This window comes from Anabrus simplex, chromosome 1 (assembly GCF_040414725.1).
Source record: "Anabrus simplex isolate iqAnaSimp1 chromosome 1, ASM4041472v1, whole genome shotgun sequence".
NCBI lineage: Eukaryota > Metazoa > Arthropoda > Insecta > Orthoptera > Tettigoniidae > Anabrus > Anabrus simplex.
Window position 1 is genome coordinate 961,312,897 of NC_090265.1, and position 22,152 is coordinate 961,335,048.

At 38.1% G+C, this 22,152-nt stretch overlaps 1 protein-coding gene across 2 annotated transcripts in view; it reads right to left on the reverse strand.

Annotated features, from left to right (window-relative positions):
• The window catches only part of Faf2 (Fas-associated factor 2), a 154,390-nt gene that overhangs the window by 14,662 nt on the left and 117,576 nt on the right, over positions 1–22,152 (reverse strand). For both annotated transcript variants that reach the window (XM_067136759.2, XM_067136758.2), the window contains exons 6-7: positions 19,119–19,290; positions 4,841–4,984 (exon numbers count right to left, since the gene is read on the reverse strand). In XM_067136759.2, the coding sequence (XP_066992860.2) occupies positions 4,841–4,984; positions 19,119–19,290 (316 nt within the window). The remainder of the gene's footprint in view (positions 1–4,840; positions 4,985–19,118; positions 19,291–22,152) is intronic.

Sequence of the window (22,152 nt, forward strand, 5' to 3'; positions counted from 1 at the left end):
CACACCCCAGTGAGCCTTCACCTCAATCACCAGCCCCACTTCCCCTGAACCACCGTATCACCCATGTGGAGGAACCATGGATGCCTCTCTAGCATGTGTGGGCGAGGCCTCCACTTCCAAGCCTTGACATGGGCTAGTAACAATTGGCAGGTATGTACATCAGTTATAGAGTTGTGTTTCCATGAATATTAACATTTCCAGTATGTTTTTATCTGCATAATGTTAGATTTGGTCAGCATGTTCAGACTGAGGTGGTTTGGGTATGTATTGAGGGTGGAGCTAACAAGAACAGCTTATGTTAACTTGGAGAGACATGTAGCAGGAAAATAGTTGGTGAGAAGACCAAGAATCCACTGGAAGGACACTGGAGGACGTCATTAACAACAGAACGTATCTCAATAAGACAGAGTGGAAGAGGCTCGCCCACAGTACCTGGGAAAATGGAACTCTAAAATGATGATATGTAAATCAATTTTTTTTTTTTTTTTTTTTTTTTGCTCTTGAATTTATGCACAGTTTTCAAACAGAAGAGTAAGAGAGTAATATTTGGAAGTTTTATAATAACAATGTTATTGGCTTTATGTCCCACTAACTACTTTTAAGGTTTACGGAGACGCCGAGGTGCCAGAGTCCCACAGGAGATCTTTATTTTAAGTGCCAGTAAATCTACAGACAGGGGGCTGACGTATTTGAGCACCTTAAAATACCACCGAACTGAGCCACGATCGGACCTGCCATGTTGCGGTCAGAAGGCCAGCGCCTCAGCTGTCTTATGAATAACTGTCTTATAAATAAGTGAGATTATTAAAAAATAAATTAGATTATTATCAAAAAGAAATGTTCATATTTTTTGCAAAAAAAAAAAAAAGTGAAGAAATGTACACGTGCTGTTTAATTATATAAGAATTTTTTTGTTGTTGTTTGCTTCATTTATAATGAATAGCAGGTGTTGTGTATGATGTCATTATATAACTTGTATTTGGATTTCAAAAAAACCTTGTGAGAAAATGCAAGCAGAATTTGGATTTTTTTTAAATTGTAGCAACCTATAAAAATCATTTACATATGCATTTTGAAGTTTAGGATTTTTACATCAACTGTAGGATGTGTAGCAATACGAGGGGGATCAAATATAAAGAGGATTTTATTTTTTATTTAAATTCATTTATTGAAAAACACACGGCAATTACAATTTATTTTTCCACATAGTGTCCTGCTTTGGAAATGCATTTGTCCCAGCATATGGCCAAGTTTTTGATGCCCTCATCGTAAACAGAACAGGGTCGTGTCAACAGCCAGTTGCACATGAAGTCTTCCACACTCGTCATCTTCAAATCATTGCCCTCTTACAGCTTCTTGAAGCAGTTCGAACAAATGGAAATTGCAGGGTGGTCCGGACTGTAAGGAGGATGATCAAGTGTAGTCCAGTACATTTCCTGTAGCTTGGAGACAGAGCTGCAGTATAGGGCCATGCATTGTCATGGAGGAGGATGACCTGTAGAATCGATTAGTTTGTCTTTTGCGGCAATATGCAACCCTCACCTTGTTCAACAGCTCTCACTAGTAAGCAGCATTGATTATGCATCGCTCATGCAAAAAATCAATCCAAAATGCCTCATCGATCGAAGAAAACAGTTGCAAGAACCTTGCCAGCTGACAGTAGAGTCTTGGCTTTCACTGGTGCTGCCTTCCCTTTCCTCCACCACTCCTTACTGGCTTGTTTGGATTAGGGAGTGTAATGGTGGACCTATGTTTCGTCACAGGTGACGATCCAACTCAAAAATGCATCACCTTCTTCCGCAAACCTTGCTGTCTCAATTTCAGATTTTCAGTCAAAAGCCAAGGGACAACATCTGGAACACACTTTACGGAACTGTAGGTCATTTGTGACGATTGCTTGACAGCACCCATAACCGATTCTGACTTGTTCTGCAATTTCTGACACTCTCGCCTGTCGATCGTCGTCAATAATGCCTTTAACTGCAGGAATGTTTTCATCTGTAATGCTGGTCCGAGGGTGGCAATCGTGTTGCTGATTTTCCACATGTTCTCGTCCTTCCTCGAACTTTTTATGCCAGGCAATCACACGCGTCCTTGACGATGTTTGATCATCGAACTGTGAAGTCAATCTCTGGCACATTTTCGCCGCTGTAACTCCTTCATTAGCAAGAAATTTTATAATTACGTGTTGCGCAGTAGAGGGGTGCACCTGTTGCTCCGACGTTGTGAGCGTTACTGACGAAACGGCGGGAAATACTTAACAGCACACACTCCCCACTCCTAATGGTCCTGCCTAAGCATAGCAAAAGCACGGGGCCAGTCCTACCAACTGTTGATGTTCAGGAACAAAAATCCCATTTATATTTGATCGACCTTCATATAATGGTTAGAATCAGAGCAAATTTCAGTATGCTGTGATCAACTGTTCAATTTCCATGAATATTTTAGTGTGAGCAAATGGCATTAAATATACTTGGCATTTTTTGCATGGGTATGCACTTCACGCCTGGTACTAAGAGAGTTAATTAAGGCACAGCTCCATGATTTGCCTGGTGTGAAAATGGGAAACCATTTTCAGGGCTGTCAGAGGTGGGATTAGAACTCGCTGCTACGCGGCCAGCTCACTCGGTGTACAAAGAAGAGAAATCCAAGCCTTCAGTAACACCTGCTCAAAAACAGCCAGGTATGAATACAAGTGTTTGCTTCAAGAAGCACCACACTCAAGAGAAAGTATAGGTAAATAAACAGGGCAGGTACAAATAGAGATATGATCATTATTCAGTTCCTATACAGTAAAATAATTATCTATCCATCCCACAAAATAATGATTAGCAAATGCATCCCACTGTGCATATAATTTTCTTCATAAGCAGAGAGCAGACAGAGGCTTGAAGTTGAGAAGCTTCATCTTGTGTATCCATTACGATCTTTGCCTTTCAGTATCCTTTCTCTGTCGAGTATTCCTTTCCATATTCTATAAAATATTATCACTCTGCTGCCTCACTTTTCATGATCTCCTCTTTCACTCACACCAGTGATGACTACAATACAAACTAGCTTAGTGTCATTTTACTTAGCAGTATACAATCTAACCGAACAAGTGGCTGCGTGGTATGGGTCATGTAGCTGTAAGCTTGTATTCGGGAGATAGTGAGTTTAAATCCAACTGTTGGCAGTCCAAAAGATTATTTTCCATGGTTTCCCATTTTCACACCAGGCAAATGCTGTGGTTGTACCTTAATTAAGGCCACAACCACTTCCTTCCTGTTTCTAGCTCTTTCCTATCCCATCATCGCCGTAAGAACTATCTATATCGGTACGACGTAAAGCAAATTGTAAATTTTTTAAATACATACACACAACCTTATTACGCCAATGCCTCAGGTAAGTCCTTCCTTTCTATGTCCAGTGTACCCCATAATTCATTCACAAGTGTGATACTAATATAAAAATTTCTTATTGAGCTGTTGAAAATGATATCAATAATATAAGGTAGTAGGTATACTAGTTCTCTTTTACACTACACACTTCAAATAATCTCTCTCAGCACTTTTTGAAGAGTAATATCTCGATCTAGTATTGACAGTTAATCTTTCAGACTTGTTACCATGTTCTGCATATATTCAGCACATTTTCATCTATACCTCACAATAAGTGACCCTTTACACAAAAAATGTGATTTTCTATACATGCATCCTTAACCCTAGAACTTCCAAGTGGGGGGGGGGGGGGGGGAGGCAAGAATTGCCAGCGTCATCTCATTTTTGGGTGTTAAATGCACAATTTATACTCTGGAAAAACAATATTTTAAATAGCTGTCACTTAATATGTCTACTAAGTTGTCACATAGTCATTATTTGAATTTCTATTATTATTGAGCTCCTACAATACTCTTTCACAGAGCGGGCAATTTTTGACCCCATCTGCCCGACTTCCACGTAACAGATTTTCTCTCTGGCCACAAAGTCAAATAATTGGACTCTCATCTCGATACTTTGAATGTTGGCACTTACGACTATTGTTGCTCTTAGAATATATTCACCAAGAATAACTCTGACTGGAATAAGAAGAAATCGAATCTCAGCAGGCTGTGTACGATGGAGCTGGAAGAACACCTCATTAGACCAACTGTAGAAGACACGGCAGAAATAGTATTAGGTTTGGAAAAACCTACAATTTCACTATCTAAAGTGGCCTTTGAAGTTCTTTATCCAGTGCTCCTCCAACTAGAGTTTCTACTCTATCATGAACAAGACTAAGATGCCATCGATGTTTGAAATCCGTTCACTCTACGAACAAGAACAAGATACGATAAAGTAACAACACTTTGCTGCATATGTTCCAAATATGTTTGCAAGGCTCATTCTACAAAAACTATTATCTTTAATAAACACTGTGAGAGTGAAAGTGAAGATCAATGAACTTTTGTAATGCTCCTATGATTTGTAACTTAACTATTACCATTATACACTATGCATTTCATTCTAAATTCTAGTATAAAATTTCCGCCTATTCAATACTACACAACTACTTGCATGGCATTTCATTCTTTTTTGTTTGTGAGAGCAGTCGTTAACTGTTTACAGTAGATCACAGGTATTTTGTATTAAAACTCAATTAGTGTGTTGAAAATAATAGGGAGTAAATTTTGCTCCCCACCCCCAGATGTGCAACTGACCGATTTTATTTTGGTAGTTCTAGGATTATAGGATTGCTGGTAAATTCTGTATAGCTTATTTATTGGTGCTATAAGTACTGTAGTTTGATGTGAATTCCCTAATAGTTAGTCTATGAAAAGACAGGACATATGCTAGTTAGTATGAGCGAGTGAATCACATACCTCCAAAGAATGGGTCTGCAAAAATCGACGCTCGAGACGTGTTCCATCAGGCAATTTAATTACTATGTGTACAGCTTCGGGGTGATCTAAACTTGGTTCATCAGGTATGTAGGTTAAATATTCCACTTTTTTCCTCTGGATCTCCTGAAAGACAATAACATTGTCTACAGGTAACATAAGGAAAAAACAGAACGATCATACACCAGGGACATGTAACATTTAGTTACTTTAATAAAAATACATACAGAAACTTTTATAACTGAAGGGATCTTGTGAGTATTTTATATTTTGAATCAATTGTGTATACGTTTAACATATTCATTCAAATGAAGCAATCTTTCTTTAATTCATTTTGTAATATTGGTTATATTATCACCTATTTTTTCACCAGAAGTGTGATGTATATAGCATATGCAAGAGATCAAAAGAACTCAGACTTTCAATATATTAGGTCATGCTCAGCACACACAGTACATACAGAAGAGATATTAAATACCCAAGAACAAAAACGGCTAACTGCTCACCAGTGGGATCTGAACCCACAACCTTGAGAATTCATGTAGTATGCTCTTACCAAACTATTTTGAGTACAATGCGGTCGTGGAAATTCAACATTCACTGAACAAAAGAAGTCTTATTTATGTCAGTATGGGCACTACATTTCAAATTATGTTTTGCAAAATTCTACATATTGCTGTTACTGTGGTGAAAAGGTCACTGAGTAACCCCTTAAGTGGGGAAGCCCTCCCTCCCCCATGGTCTGGTACCCTGACGTGGTGGGAAGGCTTGCGTGCATCAGTGATCCCAAGAGGGATGCCGGCGGGAGCTTCGGTTCCTGGCAGGGTTACCTTTGTCAGTAAGGTCGAGGGTGAGGGTGAGGAACCAGACTAAATGACAGACCTTCAGCTGTAGGTCCTGAAGGAAGAAGATCTTCGTCTCAGGGAGTAGGGAATGAGAACACCATCAGTCCTGAAGTTGCAGCATGGCAGGGGCAGAGGCCAGAAAAGGGCAGCCCCCTCACTGCCCTATAGGCACTGTGGGTCCATATCTCACATGCCCGAAATAACTTCCATGAAAAGTCGAAACGAAAGATATACCGGATTGCAGTACCCAATGACGTGGCGAGGAAAAAGGATTATGAGATATGGAACATGGAATATACAAGGAATAGCTGGAAAGCAGAATGAACTAGCGGCAGAATTCGAAAGAGCAAGACTTGTAGTACTGGCACTGACAGAGACAAAAAGGAAAGGGCAAGGGGTGGATACAATGGTGAACGATCATGCACGCATTTATAGTGGAGTTAGCAACAGACTAAAAACCAAATCAGGAGTAGCACTGATAGTCCACGAGAACTTCAGAAACAAGATTCAAGAATAGAAATTCCACACAGATAGGATCCTTACAGTCAGCATACGATTAGATTCCGAGATAAAGGTGATGAAGTTTATTGTGGTTTACGGAGTGAACGACGATAAGAAAGGAGGAGAAAGATAGGTTCCACGAAGAGCTCTAGAATGTGGTGGATGACACTCGAGGGGAAATCATTGTATTGGGAGATCTCAACGGCAGAGTCGGAAACCAGCCAGAGGGGAGTGGCGGAGCTGTTGGCCGGCATGCTGAACACGTGGTTAACAACAATGGTGAGAGGATTGTTGATTTCTGCGTTGCCAATAATATTGTCGCAGTGAACACCATGTTTCCACGTAAGATGATACATATGTACACGAGGGAGGAACCCAACCGATATGAACGCTCCATCATAGATTATGTGTTAATGAAGAGAAATCACCTCCAGAAGGTGACAGATTGTCGAGTTTACCGTGGCTACGAAACAGGAAGTGACCATTTTCTCTTTATAACAACAATGGAAACTACAGCAAAGGTAAAGAGAAAACAACCTCAGAAGAACAAACAAGAAAAGATTAAGGTGTACAGGTTAAGAGAAAACAAGAAGGTACAGGAGCAGTTGACACAGGATGTGTTAGAGGATAGAGGAGAAAATCAAGGAAATCGACCTGGAAGGAAAGTGGAACATGTCCAAGAAGATACTCCTAGAAGCGGCAAGTAAAGTATGTGGAACAACGAAGGTCGGGGAGTACAAGAAAAGAACAAGCTGGTGGAATAACGACATCAAGGAAGATGTAAGAAAGAAAAAGGAAATATGGAAGAAATACTTGAGAAGCAAGGATGCTGAGGACCATGAGATGTATAAGGAACAAAGAAAAAAAGAAGAACTAGTGAAAATAGCAAAACGACAGCCTTGGGAAGAATTCGGACAAAGAATGGAGAAAAATTATAGAGAACCAGAAGATGTTCTATAGAGCACTGAAAAACATGAGAAAGGAGAAACAATGTCCTCCAAAGTTTATAAAAGATAAGGGAAAATCTTAACAGAAGAGAAAGAAATAATGGAGAGATGGAAAGAATATTTTAATGATTTACTGAATAGAAATGAGAATGAAAACAGCCCATGGTCAAGTGAGGAAAGAGAGGAAATAGGGAGAGAACAAGAAGGAAAAGACCTAAGGATTAAAAAAAGGCAGTTGGCTATTAAACAACTCGTGAACGGAAAGGCACAAGGGCAGGATGGAATTGTAATAGAAATGATGAAGAACTTGGGAAAGACTTTCTATTCAAGATTACGGTAGAGGCCTGGAGAACAAAGAAGGTACCTAGGGATTGGGAGGTAGCAGTCATCATCCCCATCTTTAAGAAAGGAGACAATCGAGAGTGCAGAAATCATCGTGGTATATCCTTGCTATCAGTGCCTGGGAAAGTCTTCTCATAGATCCTGGAGACCAGATTAAGAAAGGAGGTACAGGCTAAACTTGAAGAAGCCCAGTGTGGCTTCCGTCCAAGCAGAAGCATGCAAGATCTCATATTTACTATTAGGATGGCTAGTGCAAAACTACTGGAGAAAAACAAGATCCTTCTTGCTGTCTTTATTGACCGGAAACAGGCATTTGACAGAGTTTCGGGGTCCAAACTCTGGAAAGTCCTAAAGGAGTATGGAATTAGCAAGTCACTTTGCAGTCCCATCACGAGTTTGTATTAGAACTGTAGGAATTATGTGCAGACAGGAAATGTGAGGTCTGCAGAGTTCACTACGAGACAAGGAGTCTGGCAAGGCTGCTGCAGTCTTAAGCTCTCTTCTTTTCATCGTGTACCTCGATCAAATTATGAAGTTGTGTCATGAGAGAATCAAGAAAGTGACGGTCGGAAATTACCTCATGTGGCCAGTACGACTTTCTGACCTGACATTTGCTGATGACCTGATTGTTGCTGCCTCCAGTGAACAAAACCTACAACACAACATCAACGTATGGGTGGAAGAGCTTAAGAAAAAAAGGTATGGAGGTGAATGTGGACAAGACAAAGACTATGGTTATCAGCAGGAACGAGGAGAGACACAGTATCATGGTCGATGGTAAACCATTAGAGAAAGTTACCAAGTTCAAGTATCTTGGCTCAATCATCAGCTCAGATGGGAAGATGGAGGAGGAAATAACAGAATAAGGACAGCAGGGTGCTTGTTTAATGCCATCCGAACAAACTTCCTCAACAAGAGGAAGATCTCTAAGGGCACAAAGTTAGCCGTTTACAAATCCACCTTTGTACCTACACTGACCTATGGCGATGAATCCTGGGTGCTAACAGAAAGTACGAAGAGGAGAATCCAGGCGGCAGAGATGGGATACCTCCAGAAAGTAGAGGACAAAACCAGGAGGGACACGATCCAGAATACAGCCATCCGGAAAGTATTGAATATGAAGCCACTAGAGAAAACCATCCAAGAATATCAATTGAGATGGTTTGGCCATGTCCATCAAATGTCGACAGACTGCTTGCTGAGGTTAATGAGGGAGGTGAGAGTGGAAGGAAGGAAGACATGGGAGGAGGGGATTAGAGAAGCACTGCAGGAGAGAGGACACTCTGTACGAGAGGTGGTTGCCATTACCGGAGATAGGAGTAGATGGAGATCTCTCGTATCCTCGACACTTCACGGTACAAGAGGACCGGATTAAGTGGAGAAGTCAGTTTCTCTCAATCTCACCCAGGTGGGGAGTAGTTTTTCCATATGATAAAATTTGCTATGGGATCTGTGGTGATTTACAGTATATCTCATGTTTAGGTTCTTGGGATCAAGGAAATGACTTATTTCGTGAAATGCCATTAAACATGTGGTAAGTGTAGCACTTTTAAAATAATATTTTACTCTCATTCTAAAGTCAGTTTCTTTTGTGGTTTCTAATGCACTGCTAGAAGAAAGCAGCGAAGGCAATTAACAACGTAACTGGTGAAGGAAGGATACAGAGATAAAATATCTACGGTCATCAGTCATAGTCTTCATAAAAGGGAAGAAAAATTCCACCTAATCAATACATTTATTTTCTTGTAAAGTATTACAATCTAGGACCGGTTTCGACCCTTCATAGGTCATCCTCAGCTATATCAGAATCACATTTGCATTTCTATCTTATACCTCTGAAAGACCTTCATGATATATTGTTTCATAATTTTCAGTGAAAACTTATCTTAAAAACTTACAAATTTCTAAGCGTTGTGTTAAAATTAAAAATTAAAATTACAAAACTTTGTCTATTATATACATGCCCTTGGGCTGACAGAATGCATCCTTGGGTTGATTAAGCATCTATCTTAGGTATTGTTGCTTATTCTGTTGAATCGAATCCCTTTTATATTTATGTACAATCGTGAATAGACTATCAGTAAAATTTGATAAATAAAGCTTGCGTGATAATTATAATAAAATATCATGTTACATCTTTATACCTTATTGCTGGAGTGATATTATTTTAGGCAAAATATAAATGCGTGTTGACCTCTATAAAATATTTTTACATAAACACACTAATGTACTTTAAAGTCTAATCATTGTACTTTAAAGTCTAAAATACTTATTGCTTGGATCTTGCGTTGTTATGTGGTAAAATATTATAACAATTTGTCTTATATAACATCAGATATTGATAATGTTTAAATATGCCGTGTATGGTTGGCTTTTAAATCTAATGATTAACTGTCAGTTCCTTCTTGCATAAAATTACTAGTTTCATATTATGTTGATTATGTATTGTATAAAACATAAATGTCTGTTAAATTGAATGCTTATCATTTACTACAGAAGTTTTAAAAACACTTGAATGTCTGGTAATATCGTTCCTATCTTAAAAAACGACTACGTCAAAATAGTCAACAGACGACGTCATACACAAGCTACGGCGCAGACAGCGAACCTCAGTGACTCCGCCCATACACACGTAACAACCTCCCCTACTTATCCCTCCGCCCCTCTCACAACAGACAACACTAGAACCATCAGTACGAGGTACATTACTCGTCAAACGGCCAAGAAACTTGCATTTCAAACATCCAGCAGTAAGTAAATTAATTCAGGCTTTACAAATTCACACAATATTACACTTCTATTGAAATCTAACTCACTTCATTCATTTTGGCTTACAGACTTTACCAGCCTTAAAAAAAGGGAAAGGAACCACTACAGTCTTACGGCATTTGATGGGAGAAAACTCCAGAAGTTAGGCCAGAACTGAATCACACATATATTCCATAATTTAACACGTATCAAGCTTATATTGATCCATTTCACAATTATAGGAAAGTGCTGTTATTTACAAATGGAACCTATAAAGATCAACATTCGACATATATAAAAAAAGGCAAATTATGGAAATATAACGCAAGAATCAAGGCCAACACGTTTCAGTGTCACTAAACACACTGACTATATTACCAGACATTCAAGTGTTTTTAAAACTTCTGTAGTAAATGATAAGCATTCAATTTAACAGACATTTATGTTTTATACAATACATAATCAACATAATATGAAACTTGTAATTTTATGCAAGAAGGAACTGACATTTAATCATTAGATTTAAAAGCCAACCATACACGGCATATTTAAACATTATCAATATCTGATGTTATATAAGACAAATTGTTATAATATTTTACCACATAACAACGCAAGATCCAAGCAATAAGTATTTTAGACTTTAAAGTACAATGATTAGACTTTAAAGTACATTAGTGTGTTTATGTAAAAATATTTTATAGAGGTCAACACGCATTTATATTTTGCCTAAAATAATATCACTCCAGCAATAAGGTATAAAGATGTAACATGATATTTTATTATAATTATCACGCAAGCTTTATTTATCAAATTTTACTGATAGTCTATTCACGATTGTACATAAGTATAAAAGGGATTCGATTCAACAGAATAAGCAACAATACCTAAGATAGATGCTTAATCAACCCAAGGATGCATTCTGTCAGCCCAAGGGCATGTATATAATAGACAAAGTTTTGTAATTTTAATTTTTAATTTTAACACAACGCTTAGAAATTTGTAAGTTTTTAAGATAAGTTTTCACTGAAAATTATGAAACAATATATCATGAAGGTCTTTCAGAGGTATAAGATAGAAATGCAAATGTGATTCTGATATAGCTGAGGATGACCTATGAAGGGTCGAAACCGGTCCTAGATTGTAATACTTTACAAGAAAATAAATGTATTGATTAGGTGGAAATTTTCTTCCCTTTTATGAAGATTGGTAAATGTCAATATGGAAAATGAAATTCATAAATCAACATCAGTCATAGTGACAACACATTTTCTAAAACTTTCTTCTGCATCTGCAAGTAGGAAACCAGAAAATAACAGATGTAGAAATGATCTAGTGTTCTCAAAACATCACTGAATATCCCAATGAAGTATCTCAGGACTGTCACTTTTCCTACTGTCTAAATGTGTTTTAGTACAGCAATAAAATAAAACTGATTTATTTATAGCTAATTAGTACCATGAGAGAAAGTGTAAGATTTAATAATTAATCATTTACAGAAAAATCCTAGAAAAGGCAGCAGACCACCTAGAGGTAACAGGAAGAACAACATACAAGATTTTGCAGCAAGTGTTGTTTATTGTGTGGTCCGAGTGCATAGATCAAGTTTTACACATCATTCGATGTATGGTACACATGATTGTAATAAAATAAACACTAATAATGGAACTAGACGAGTTATTCAAATAGAAATTTGGGTTTAAAAAATATCAATTGCCACTAGTCTCAGCGCTTTTTGTCTCTTGCACTCACGTTACTGAACAGCCCTACCTCAGCATGTGTTGAAGAACTTGGGCCCACTGTATTCCCTGAACACACCGATTCACCATCACTAGTTTAAGATTCTTCTCCATATAAGCCATTTTCATCACTAAGTTCTAACAAATCACGGATGACATTACTGAGTGTATCGTGAAGTCTTTTTCTTGTATTATACAAAACACAGACACTTATCCCTTAGGTGACAGTGCCAGTTATCACGTCAGTACTGTAGCAGCACGGCATAAAACTGCTTCCAGCCAGTTTTCCACAACAAATTATACAATTGTAAAAAAAGAGTTTATTTGAATTAGTCTATTTCAAATATGAAATAATTGAACATCAACATGTATTAGTATTTTTCATTGTTTTATATATTACTTATTTTTAAACTGTGTGCTTATCTTTCAATATTGAAAATAGATATGCAACAATTCAAAATTCAAAATATATATATGGCCACAAAACAGAAAATAGAGAAAATGTCAGTTATTCAGTGTCAGAATAAGCACAGCTGTTTTCACACATGTTACAAGTTTTGGTAGATCCTTTTACTCTGCCACAAATCATACACATTTAATTTTTCTTCTTTAGTGTCTGCAGGTCTGAGAATTTTACTTCTACTTGCCTGTATTGTTACAGAAATGCCTTTAGGGAAATCATTGATGCTTGCTCAGTGAGGTGAGGCTTCAGTTGGAAGGCCAAAATGTTCAAAAATGTTCTATTTGTTGGGTGGTTTTTCAAATTTGCTTTATATATTTTGAAAGCATTATATCAGCTGTACCCAACAAGACATCGAATTTTGCTAGTGGCCAACACGTTGTCACACATGAAACAGTGTACATGCCACACAACTGGTCCACAGAGTCCACCCCTCCCTTGGTCATATTGTAGTCCAAGAAAATTTCTGGCTTATTTTCCACATCAACAATTCCCTCATTATGCATGGTCAACAAAAATACCACCAATTTATTCCTTTTATAAACACTAGAGTTACAACCTTGTGATATTCGAAAATACTGGAATCCACTGGCCTATCTTTCATTATCATTATCATCATCATCATCATCATCGTTAACCAACTCCAGTTTCCCAGTTGTAGTATACGAGCCCCTTTCATTTACCATTCTTCGTTCACTATCCGCTCCCAATCCTGACCTCTCTCTTCTACATCCTTCTTCACTAAGTCTGTCCATTTTTCTCTAGGTCTGCCCACTGGTCTCTTTCCCCTTATTTCTCTTTCATACTCCTTTCTTGCAGAGCTGTTGGCACTCATTCTTTTCACATGACCAAAAACCACTTCAATCTTGCCTAATGGATCTTCTGGAGTAAGGAGTCTTCTAGTCCTACGTCTTCTGACTTTCTCATTCCTGATTTTATCCCTCCTGGTCATCAATTTGCGACCAGGTAGGAACTTCATTTCTGTTGCTTGGAGTTTCGAGGTGTCCACTCTTGTTAATGGCTGTGAGGATAGGGGTGTATTATGATTTATACAGTGTCATCTTGGTTTTGAGTGGTACATGTTTATCCCATAGTAGCTGTCTTACTTGGAGGTAAAAATGTATTGCTTTGCTGATTCAACTGTTTACTTCATATTTAGCTAAGTTATCCTTGGACATTATACTACCCAAGTACTAAATTCTGCGATACTGTCCAGCTTAGTGCCACTTAGCATGATTTCTGGCTGATTGTCACCCTTCTGTAGCTTCAACACCACCATTTTAGCCTCGTTGATGTTTAATCCATATCTCTCAAACTCCTGACTCCACCCCTGCAGTCTCTCTTCCACATCTTTCTCCGAGTTAGCCCAAATTACTACATCATCTGCAAATGCAAATGCTTTTCAGTCTTGTTGCCCCTTTTCTTTTAGCGCATTTAATATGGTATCCATTACAATGATAAATAGTAGGGACGACAAAGCACTACCTTGTTGTATTCCCCTTTTTGTCTCAAACCAGTCCAGAACCGACTTGTACACAGCTTCTTGTTTTCTCGTAAAGCACCTTAACTTTTGAAATAAGGCTGTCTCAACTTTGAGCTTTCTCAGGCACTCCCAAATAAGCTCCCTTGGTATGCTGTCATAGGCTGGCCTATCTTTATGTGGTAGAAATATGCTTGGAATTTCTCTCTTGTCTTCCCTCTTTGTTCTGATCATAGCGATACCTTGTGCCAGGTGAGATAATGCCAGTGGGTAACTGGTGTACCAGTCGTCTGTAGTCAGATTCCTATTCGATCCAACTACCGTATTTACGCGAGTAATACCCGCATATTTTTTTAAAAATTGAGGCAAAAAATTGGGGTGTGGATTTTATTTGCATCAATGTTCGCTTTTTTTTTTTTTTTTTTTCAAAATCAGCCTTCCTAAAGTTAGGGTGCAGGGATTATTCGCGTAAATACGGCATTTGTGATATCAATCTGTCAATGATATCCTGGGCTTGTGTGAGACATAAAAAGATCCTTCTGCCTGTTTGCTGCAATAAATGTCAAGTTCAAAGTGAAGAACATTTGCATCATACATAGTGTCCCCATATATGTCACATATTTACTAATGCTCTGGACTAGACTCAGAACTCAGGCATGCTCAGTTCTTACATTCAACTTTAATGGTGGTCAAACATCTGAGGAATGTATACTGGAAGAAAAGGAAACCCTATGGCAAGGCAAAACAAAAGCTACAAGTAAACATAGGCAAACAGATCTAACATATAAAAATTGATTTTACTAACGCACTATAGATATTTAAAAGAGCTCAAATTACACAAGTGTCTGAAGGACTTTGAAATGGCTGGCTGCGCAACAATTTATTTAAACTTATTTGTATAAGTAAATTTTATCTCATTTCCAAGACACTGGGCGAGTTGGCCGTGCGGTTAGCAGCACGCAGCTGTGAGCTCGCATCCGGGAGATAGTGGGTTCGAACCCCATTCCACGGTATGCACTAGCCATGCGTCTTGGTGGGTGTGCCATTTACCAATTGAGGAGCCCAACTTGCCGCACTGGGGCGAAACGCTGGCAATCAGGAATGAGTTAGCTGGAAAATTTATAATGTCCAATAACGGACAAACTATACTGGTACTATGAATTACGAGTGTAGGCAAATTCTGTCTGACGCATTTGCCCATCTCATAATAAAGATACAGACAAATAGCATATGGGATTACAGAAATCAACATAGTCCTATGAATAGCTCACAATATTATACAAATAATATGCCTTGAATGTTTAGGTCGGATCACTACCACTCGTAACTATGACTTCAGCAAGTCAAGGCGAGTTGTGTGGTTTGCAACATTTAGCGAGTGTTAGTGGCATGGAAATTATGACGTATTTTGTTGAAGATGCACTAGGAAACGACAGTGATATTGATTTCAGCTTTGGTGAATAGGCTAAGAGAGAGAGATTTCATTTTCAGGAATCCATCCACAGACAAGAAAAAATATGTTAGCAGGTTGTGTACTGGGTCAGAAAACAGGTGTTAGGAAAAATGTAAAATGTAAGAAAATGTGTGCTGCTTGTGGTAATGTGCCCTTGTGCTTCAATCCCTGTTTTGAGGCATACCCTACTAAACTCAACATGTAAAGGTAAGATAAAAACATTTTTTTTAGTATACATCTACATCCATAACATGTGGCGGGCATTTTCTGCTCGACAATTTGTCGTCCATAATGGGGAACAGGTTAAGACGAAGTCATCTCTCCTACCTGCTGGCCAACATACCGATGGTGAAAGTTTTTTGGCCAATGGGACTCAAAGCAGCTAAACATGGCGTCAGACCCTATAGGCATGATGCTTTAATGAACATGGCCACCAGGCGAGCTTTACATCAGATATATAGATGAATATTTAAAAAACTACCGTATTTACGAGAATAATCCCCGCATAGTTTTGTTTTAATTTGAAGCATGAAATTGGGGTGCGGGTTTTATTTGCGTCAATGTTGGCATTTAATTTTTTCAAAATGAGCCTTCCTAAAGTTACAGTGCGGGGATTATTCGGTGGCGGTTATTATTCGCATAAATTCGGTATTTTGAACATAGTTGTTTCAAGCATGGCATTGTATGAAAGTGAAAGATGGACAATAGCAGATGAGAAAAAGAGAACAGATGGCAAAATTTAACCAGAAGAATTGGTATGTTGGTAAGAGACATTTTCAAACACCCAAGACTTTGGTTGACTTTTCAGGGATGTTTAAGTGGTAGGAATGGTAGAGGGACACCAACACAAGAATAAGATAAAGAGATTAGAGCTGATGTATGTTTCGACATAGAGAGGTTATATTTAAGTTTAAGAACTTCATATTAAATCCGTATTGAACCGAGAATATAATGGGAACAAAATAGTGGGGTCCACCTATTCAATACTACACAATGTACCATGTACTCTTTGCAGGTTTTTCTTTTCTTTTGTATAATATTGTATATACTTGTCCATTATGTAAATTCCATACGCTTAATAATAATAATAATAATAATAATAAGAAGAAGAAGAAGAAGAAGAAGAAGAAGAAGACGAAGAAAAAGAAAGATTATAACATTTTATTAATAATGAGACCGGTTTCGATGCATGTATGCATCATCTTCAGCGATAAACTTGAAAAACAGACAATAACAACTTAAGGTTACAAAAACAATGCGTAGTAAATATGTATACTAATTTTATGGAAAAATGGTAGAAATTGACATAATTAAAAACATGAGCCAGGAACAATAACATATAACACTAGCTTAAAAGTTCTCTTTTCTGAGAATATAGCACCACTCCCTTTTTGAATGAATAAGGTTTTATACAAAGTGAAAGTCCTCTTGATGAGAGTTCACCGAGTCTTGAAATGTAGGATAAAAATGTTGGAGCTTCAGTCGAAAAACCTTTTCAAAGCACTGATTAAAATACGGGTCATTAAAATTGTATGTGGTGTTCTTTCTTAAAATAACTTAACATATTTTAAAATGACATAACAAGGTTAAAATCTGGAAAGAACATGAAAATTCTTCAAGCTCTGTTTTTCATGGTAACATGCAGGTCTTCTCTAACTAAAAATAACCCTTAACCAAGCTATGGCTGCAGTTGGTCTACTGAGGGTTTATAATTTTATATTTTATGTAAAAGTGAGGCAGACACCGTATTTGCCCCAGGATGCTAGAAGGTGTTCAGTTAAAGGTGGGACCTGAAGCAGATAAAGAAAAGGGAAATTTAGAAAAACTTTTGAAAAAGAATGAGGTCCTGTCCTAAAAGTTTTGAGTAAATATGAGACTCAACTCTGGCGGCGTGTGTAACGAGTGTAGTCGGAAGTTGGAGAAAAGACAGTCGTATGACACCGAGACCAGTACGTATTTGTGTTGGGAGGGGAGGGGGAAGAAGTTGATCAGGGGAGGTGATGGGAGGGAGTAGGAGGATAGGTAGGGATGGGGAAAGAAGTAGACGGGAGGAGTCTGAGTTCGAGGCAGGGTGGGAGGAGGGGAGAAAAAGGGGAAGTAGGTAGGGTGATGCGGTGAAAGAGCATGACGTGAAAATGTGTTATGTATGCTTTGAAAAACTAATTTGCTATTGGAAATTTTACTACGTCTGAAAAATGCGATCAAAAAGTCGAAAAATATTTTTGGTTTCTCAGAGATGTCGTTGAGATTTAAACCTGAATTGATCTAGGTGAATGTAACAACTCTCAGTGATGTCAAGCAAAAGACCTTTATTGAGAACCTGTAGTACTGTGAGATCTTGTTCAATGTTAGTAAAATTATGTTGAAAATCCTTCATATGCTGACCTATTGCTGAGAACTTACTGTATCTGACGGCATTGACGTGTTCTGCGTATCTGATCCTGAAGTTTCTGCCTTTTTGTCCTAGATATGAACTGCTGCAGTTGTGACAGCATAATCTGTACACTCTGGGACTATGAAAAATATTATTTTTGTTTACTGAGGTGGAGTTGTGCAGAATGTTACTGCTTCTATTATTAGTTCTATAAGAAATCTTATGTATGTTGGGTATTCAGCCCGAAGGCTGGTTTGATCCTCCACAGCTCCACCAACAGCTGTCATAGATAGCCTAGGTGTCACTGAAGAGGCATACTAGGGAAGTGAGGAGTGAGGTAGTTTCCCGTTGCTTTCCTCACTGAGCTAGACGCTATTGCATATCAGTCTGCCAAGCCCACTGAAATGCATGCACCAACCGACCCTATGAGCGATATTTTCACACCATTCATAACAGGGACTGGCTGCATAAGGAATGGCATTACTGGCATCCCTCATACCTCGGTCACTCTCATATTGTCAAAGCCATGGATGAGACCGAGACAGGTCAATGAAAGTAACAAATTTATTCTAGCCTATACCAGAAGACATAGTGCACTGTAAACACTACATCCCGCCAGCAAAGGCATAAGAAATCTTAATGGTATGTTTTTTAAAGATGTTAGTGGTAGTGTGAATTTTATTGGTAAAAGTGAAGGTTGAAAAAAATATTAGCTTTGGGTTTACTTCTCAGAAGGGTAGTATTAGGGCAGAGCTTAAACTTGTTAATAATTCTCTCAATAAAGGCATCCTTGAATCTATTGCTTTTAGCTATCAAACGAATTAAATTAAGTTCTTTATTTAAATTATTTTTCAACATAGGTATTCTAAAAGCACTGTCAACCAGACTATTAAAAGTAGAGGGGTTATCACAGGATATGGTGACATGGAGTGCTGCATCAAATCAGTTTAGAATGATGAACCATAAAAACAACAGCAATGATGATAGCACAGATGAGCTCATGAAACACGGGCAACAAATACAAAATGGTGATCCTCCATATCTTCTACTATTCTTTTGGTAGTCATGTTGTACTAATACAGTAATACTGGAGTATTCAATTTACTGTAATATTGGAGTACGGAAGAATTATGACTGGGGAGCAATTGAACATGGCCTTAATTAAAGAACAAAGCTAAAATGTACCTAATGTAAACTCGGAAAACTATGAACAATCATATTCAGGGCTGCTGACAGTTGGATTTTAACCCATTATTTCCCAATTACACATTGGACAACCCATACCACCTGATTGACTCTCTCGGTCACATTCAAGACCTTTCAAGTAAATTAGACAGAATAAGTTTTATCTTTGTACTATGAGACCATCACCTCTCTTCGATGCTGTTCTTCCATCTCTTTCTCTCGCTGTTGTCGTTCTTCTCCTTCTCGTCGCTGTCGTTCCTCACATCGACGTCTTTCCTTTTCTTGGTCAGCCATCAACGATTCTAAGTATGCCTGGTCTTGCTGCTGACGTAATGTCTGATTGAAGTTTCTCTCAACTCTAGAAATATACAACAATACAACTGCTATGAATATAAACATTCAGAACACCAAGATGTAAGAAGTACACGCATGTAATAAAGTAACAGGAAAATCATAAATAAGAGAGACTGCATAAGTCTTATAAACCAACTTAATTATTTAATTAATTAATAAATAAATAAATAAATAAATAAATAAATAAATAAATAAATAAATACTAGACCTGCGTGTCCGTATATTTCACCTTGCAGCTAAAAGTACACACCGCAGACCACTAGTGTTTGTGTGTGGTAGTAGTTTCAAGCTTCCCATCGTGCACTATGGGCTATGGTGGTTGTGTGTCGGTAGCTGTGGTGGCATGGTAAACATGGGGTTTGAAAGTGGTCAACTACATATAAAAATAGACATGTGTGTTCATATATTTCACCTTGCAGCCACAACTATCCACCACAGACCACTGGTGTTTGTGTGCAGTAGTAGTCTCGAGTCTCCAATCATGCACTATAGTTGTTGCATGTTGGTAGCTGTAGTGGTGTGGTAGAAGTGGGGGTTGAAAATGACCAATTATATATAAAAATAAACATGTGTGTTTGTAAAGTTCACCTTGCTGCCACAACTATCCACTGCAGACCACTGGTGTTTTTGTGCGGTAGTAGCCTAGAGTCTCCCATCGTGCACTGTAGTGGTTCTGTGCCGGTAGCTGTGGTAGTTTGGGAAATATGGGGGTTGAAATTGGTCAATTATAAATAAAAATAGACGAGTGTTCGTATATTTCACCTTGCTGCCAACTCTATCCATCGCAGCACTCGTGTTTATGTGTGGTAGTCAAGGTGACTAAACTACTAGGCGGTTGGAGCTCCCATTGGCTGGAGTGCTACGAGGTCACGCGGTATGAACGATGGCGGGTAGGGTATACAGTAACAGTACAGCAAGCCTGTAGTAAATTCTCATGCCTGTGAAACATCTTCTCAATCTTTCATCAAATACCGTATTTACGTGAATAATCCCTGCATATGTTTTTAAAACAAATTGAGGCACGAAACTGGGGTGCGGGTTTTATTTGCGTCAAGGTTGGCAACATGCTCCTGGATCACCTAGTTTTTGATGTTGGGTGTACAGTTATTTCTCGGCATCACGATAGAAATCGAATTCAGGAATGTGCAGGGTAGCTTTCTGCACTTTTAGTCACTTTGGTGTGTCTATAGTGTGTTTCATAGTTGCCAAGTTCAAGTGAAATCATATACTCTTTTGTATTTGGTCTTTTACGGAACGCCACAATATCACGTAACAGGCAGTGTGCGGAGAAGCAGAATCCACGAAGACTGGCGATGCCGGCAGTAGGCAAAAAAGTGAGGCTCATAATTATAATCAATTCGTATGTACCGAACAATACTGTCAATGCCGATAAAACTGCATTTTTTTAAAATGCTGAGCCCAGACAGACTTATGGTTTTAAAGGACATGGGGTCACTGTACTGTATTACAATGCAGACGGAAGCGAAAGACTTCCTCCCTTCGCCATAGGAAAGTTCGATAAGTCACGATGTTTTAAGGGTGTCTGGCACTTTCCGTGCAACTACAAGGCATCTAAAAGTGCAAACAGATGCAAACAGTACAGTAAACGAAAAAATAAAACACTTGCACAAGGGAGCCAGCAAAATTTGTCCTCGTCTTTGAATCATGCTTCTTTTTCTTTCATTGCATGAGGTTATGTTTGCCAGTGAGTTATCCAAGTGAATTATTTTAATAATGTAAATGCGAATGATTGGATAAATTTCGGAAATAGAATTTTTTCCATGGCATTTGAAAGGTTTAAACTGTTAATTAATGTTAATTCCATGCAGTAGTGGGTATCAGAATAATTTGTGACGCAGCAAGAGTTGGCATTTCTGAATTACGAGTAGGCGGTTAATTCAAAATCACGTAATTACGTGGTTTTACTGTATCGCAAAACTAACATCCGACTTCACCGGCGTGTCTGTTTCAAGTGTTTACATTGCACGAAAAGAATTATCCACCGCAGGTTGTGTTACTATCCAGGTAAAAAGAGACCGCGTGTGTGAAGCGGTTTAGATGTGGAGTGTGACAAATTGTAATTTAGGAGAGGATTCTAGTGATGCAAGAAACAATGAATCTTCCGATCTACAGGGAATCGAGCCTATTGCAAGTTCAGATTAATGAAATACCTGTCATGTAAGTAGGCCTACTTGCTAATTTTCATGGCATTTTATAGCAGTGGTAATGTATTTTTATCATCACAGGCAAAGCAACTATATCCGTAAATTAACATGTTCATATTTGCGTAAATAACACGTGGACCTCGCGGAGTGATATGAAATGTTTGTTTATACCTCTGTTACTCTTGCAATGGAAGGAATTTTCTTACATGAAATAAGCTTTAAGAGCTTCATTTTAGATAAATAATCCCGTATTGACTATAAATCAAATAGCAAATATTTAAGATTAACTTAAATATTATATTTAAGTGGTCCCTAGTCAGACATCGAACTTCCTACAAAAAACTTGAAAGTTCCATTCTGCGAGTTAGAAAAAATAGTAATACAGATACTGAGGGACTCTCTGCAAATCATTCACTTCCATCTGTACCTGAGAACGTTATTGACATTCCTCCCCCACTAACCCTGGGGAAAAAGAAGATAACAGCTTCAACAATAAAACTGATATTTTTAAACTCCATTGAAATTGAAATTGAAACTGTATTCCGGATCCAAATGTTCACCCTCATTGGAGGACGGATGATTTATTTCCTTAATAAATCTCTCAATTTTTTTTTTTTTTTTTTTTTTTTTACATTTAGACATGTTTTGTCCCCTAAAGGGACATAAACAGCTATAATAAATAATAAATAATATATCAGAAC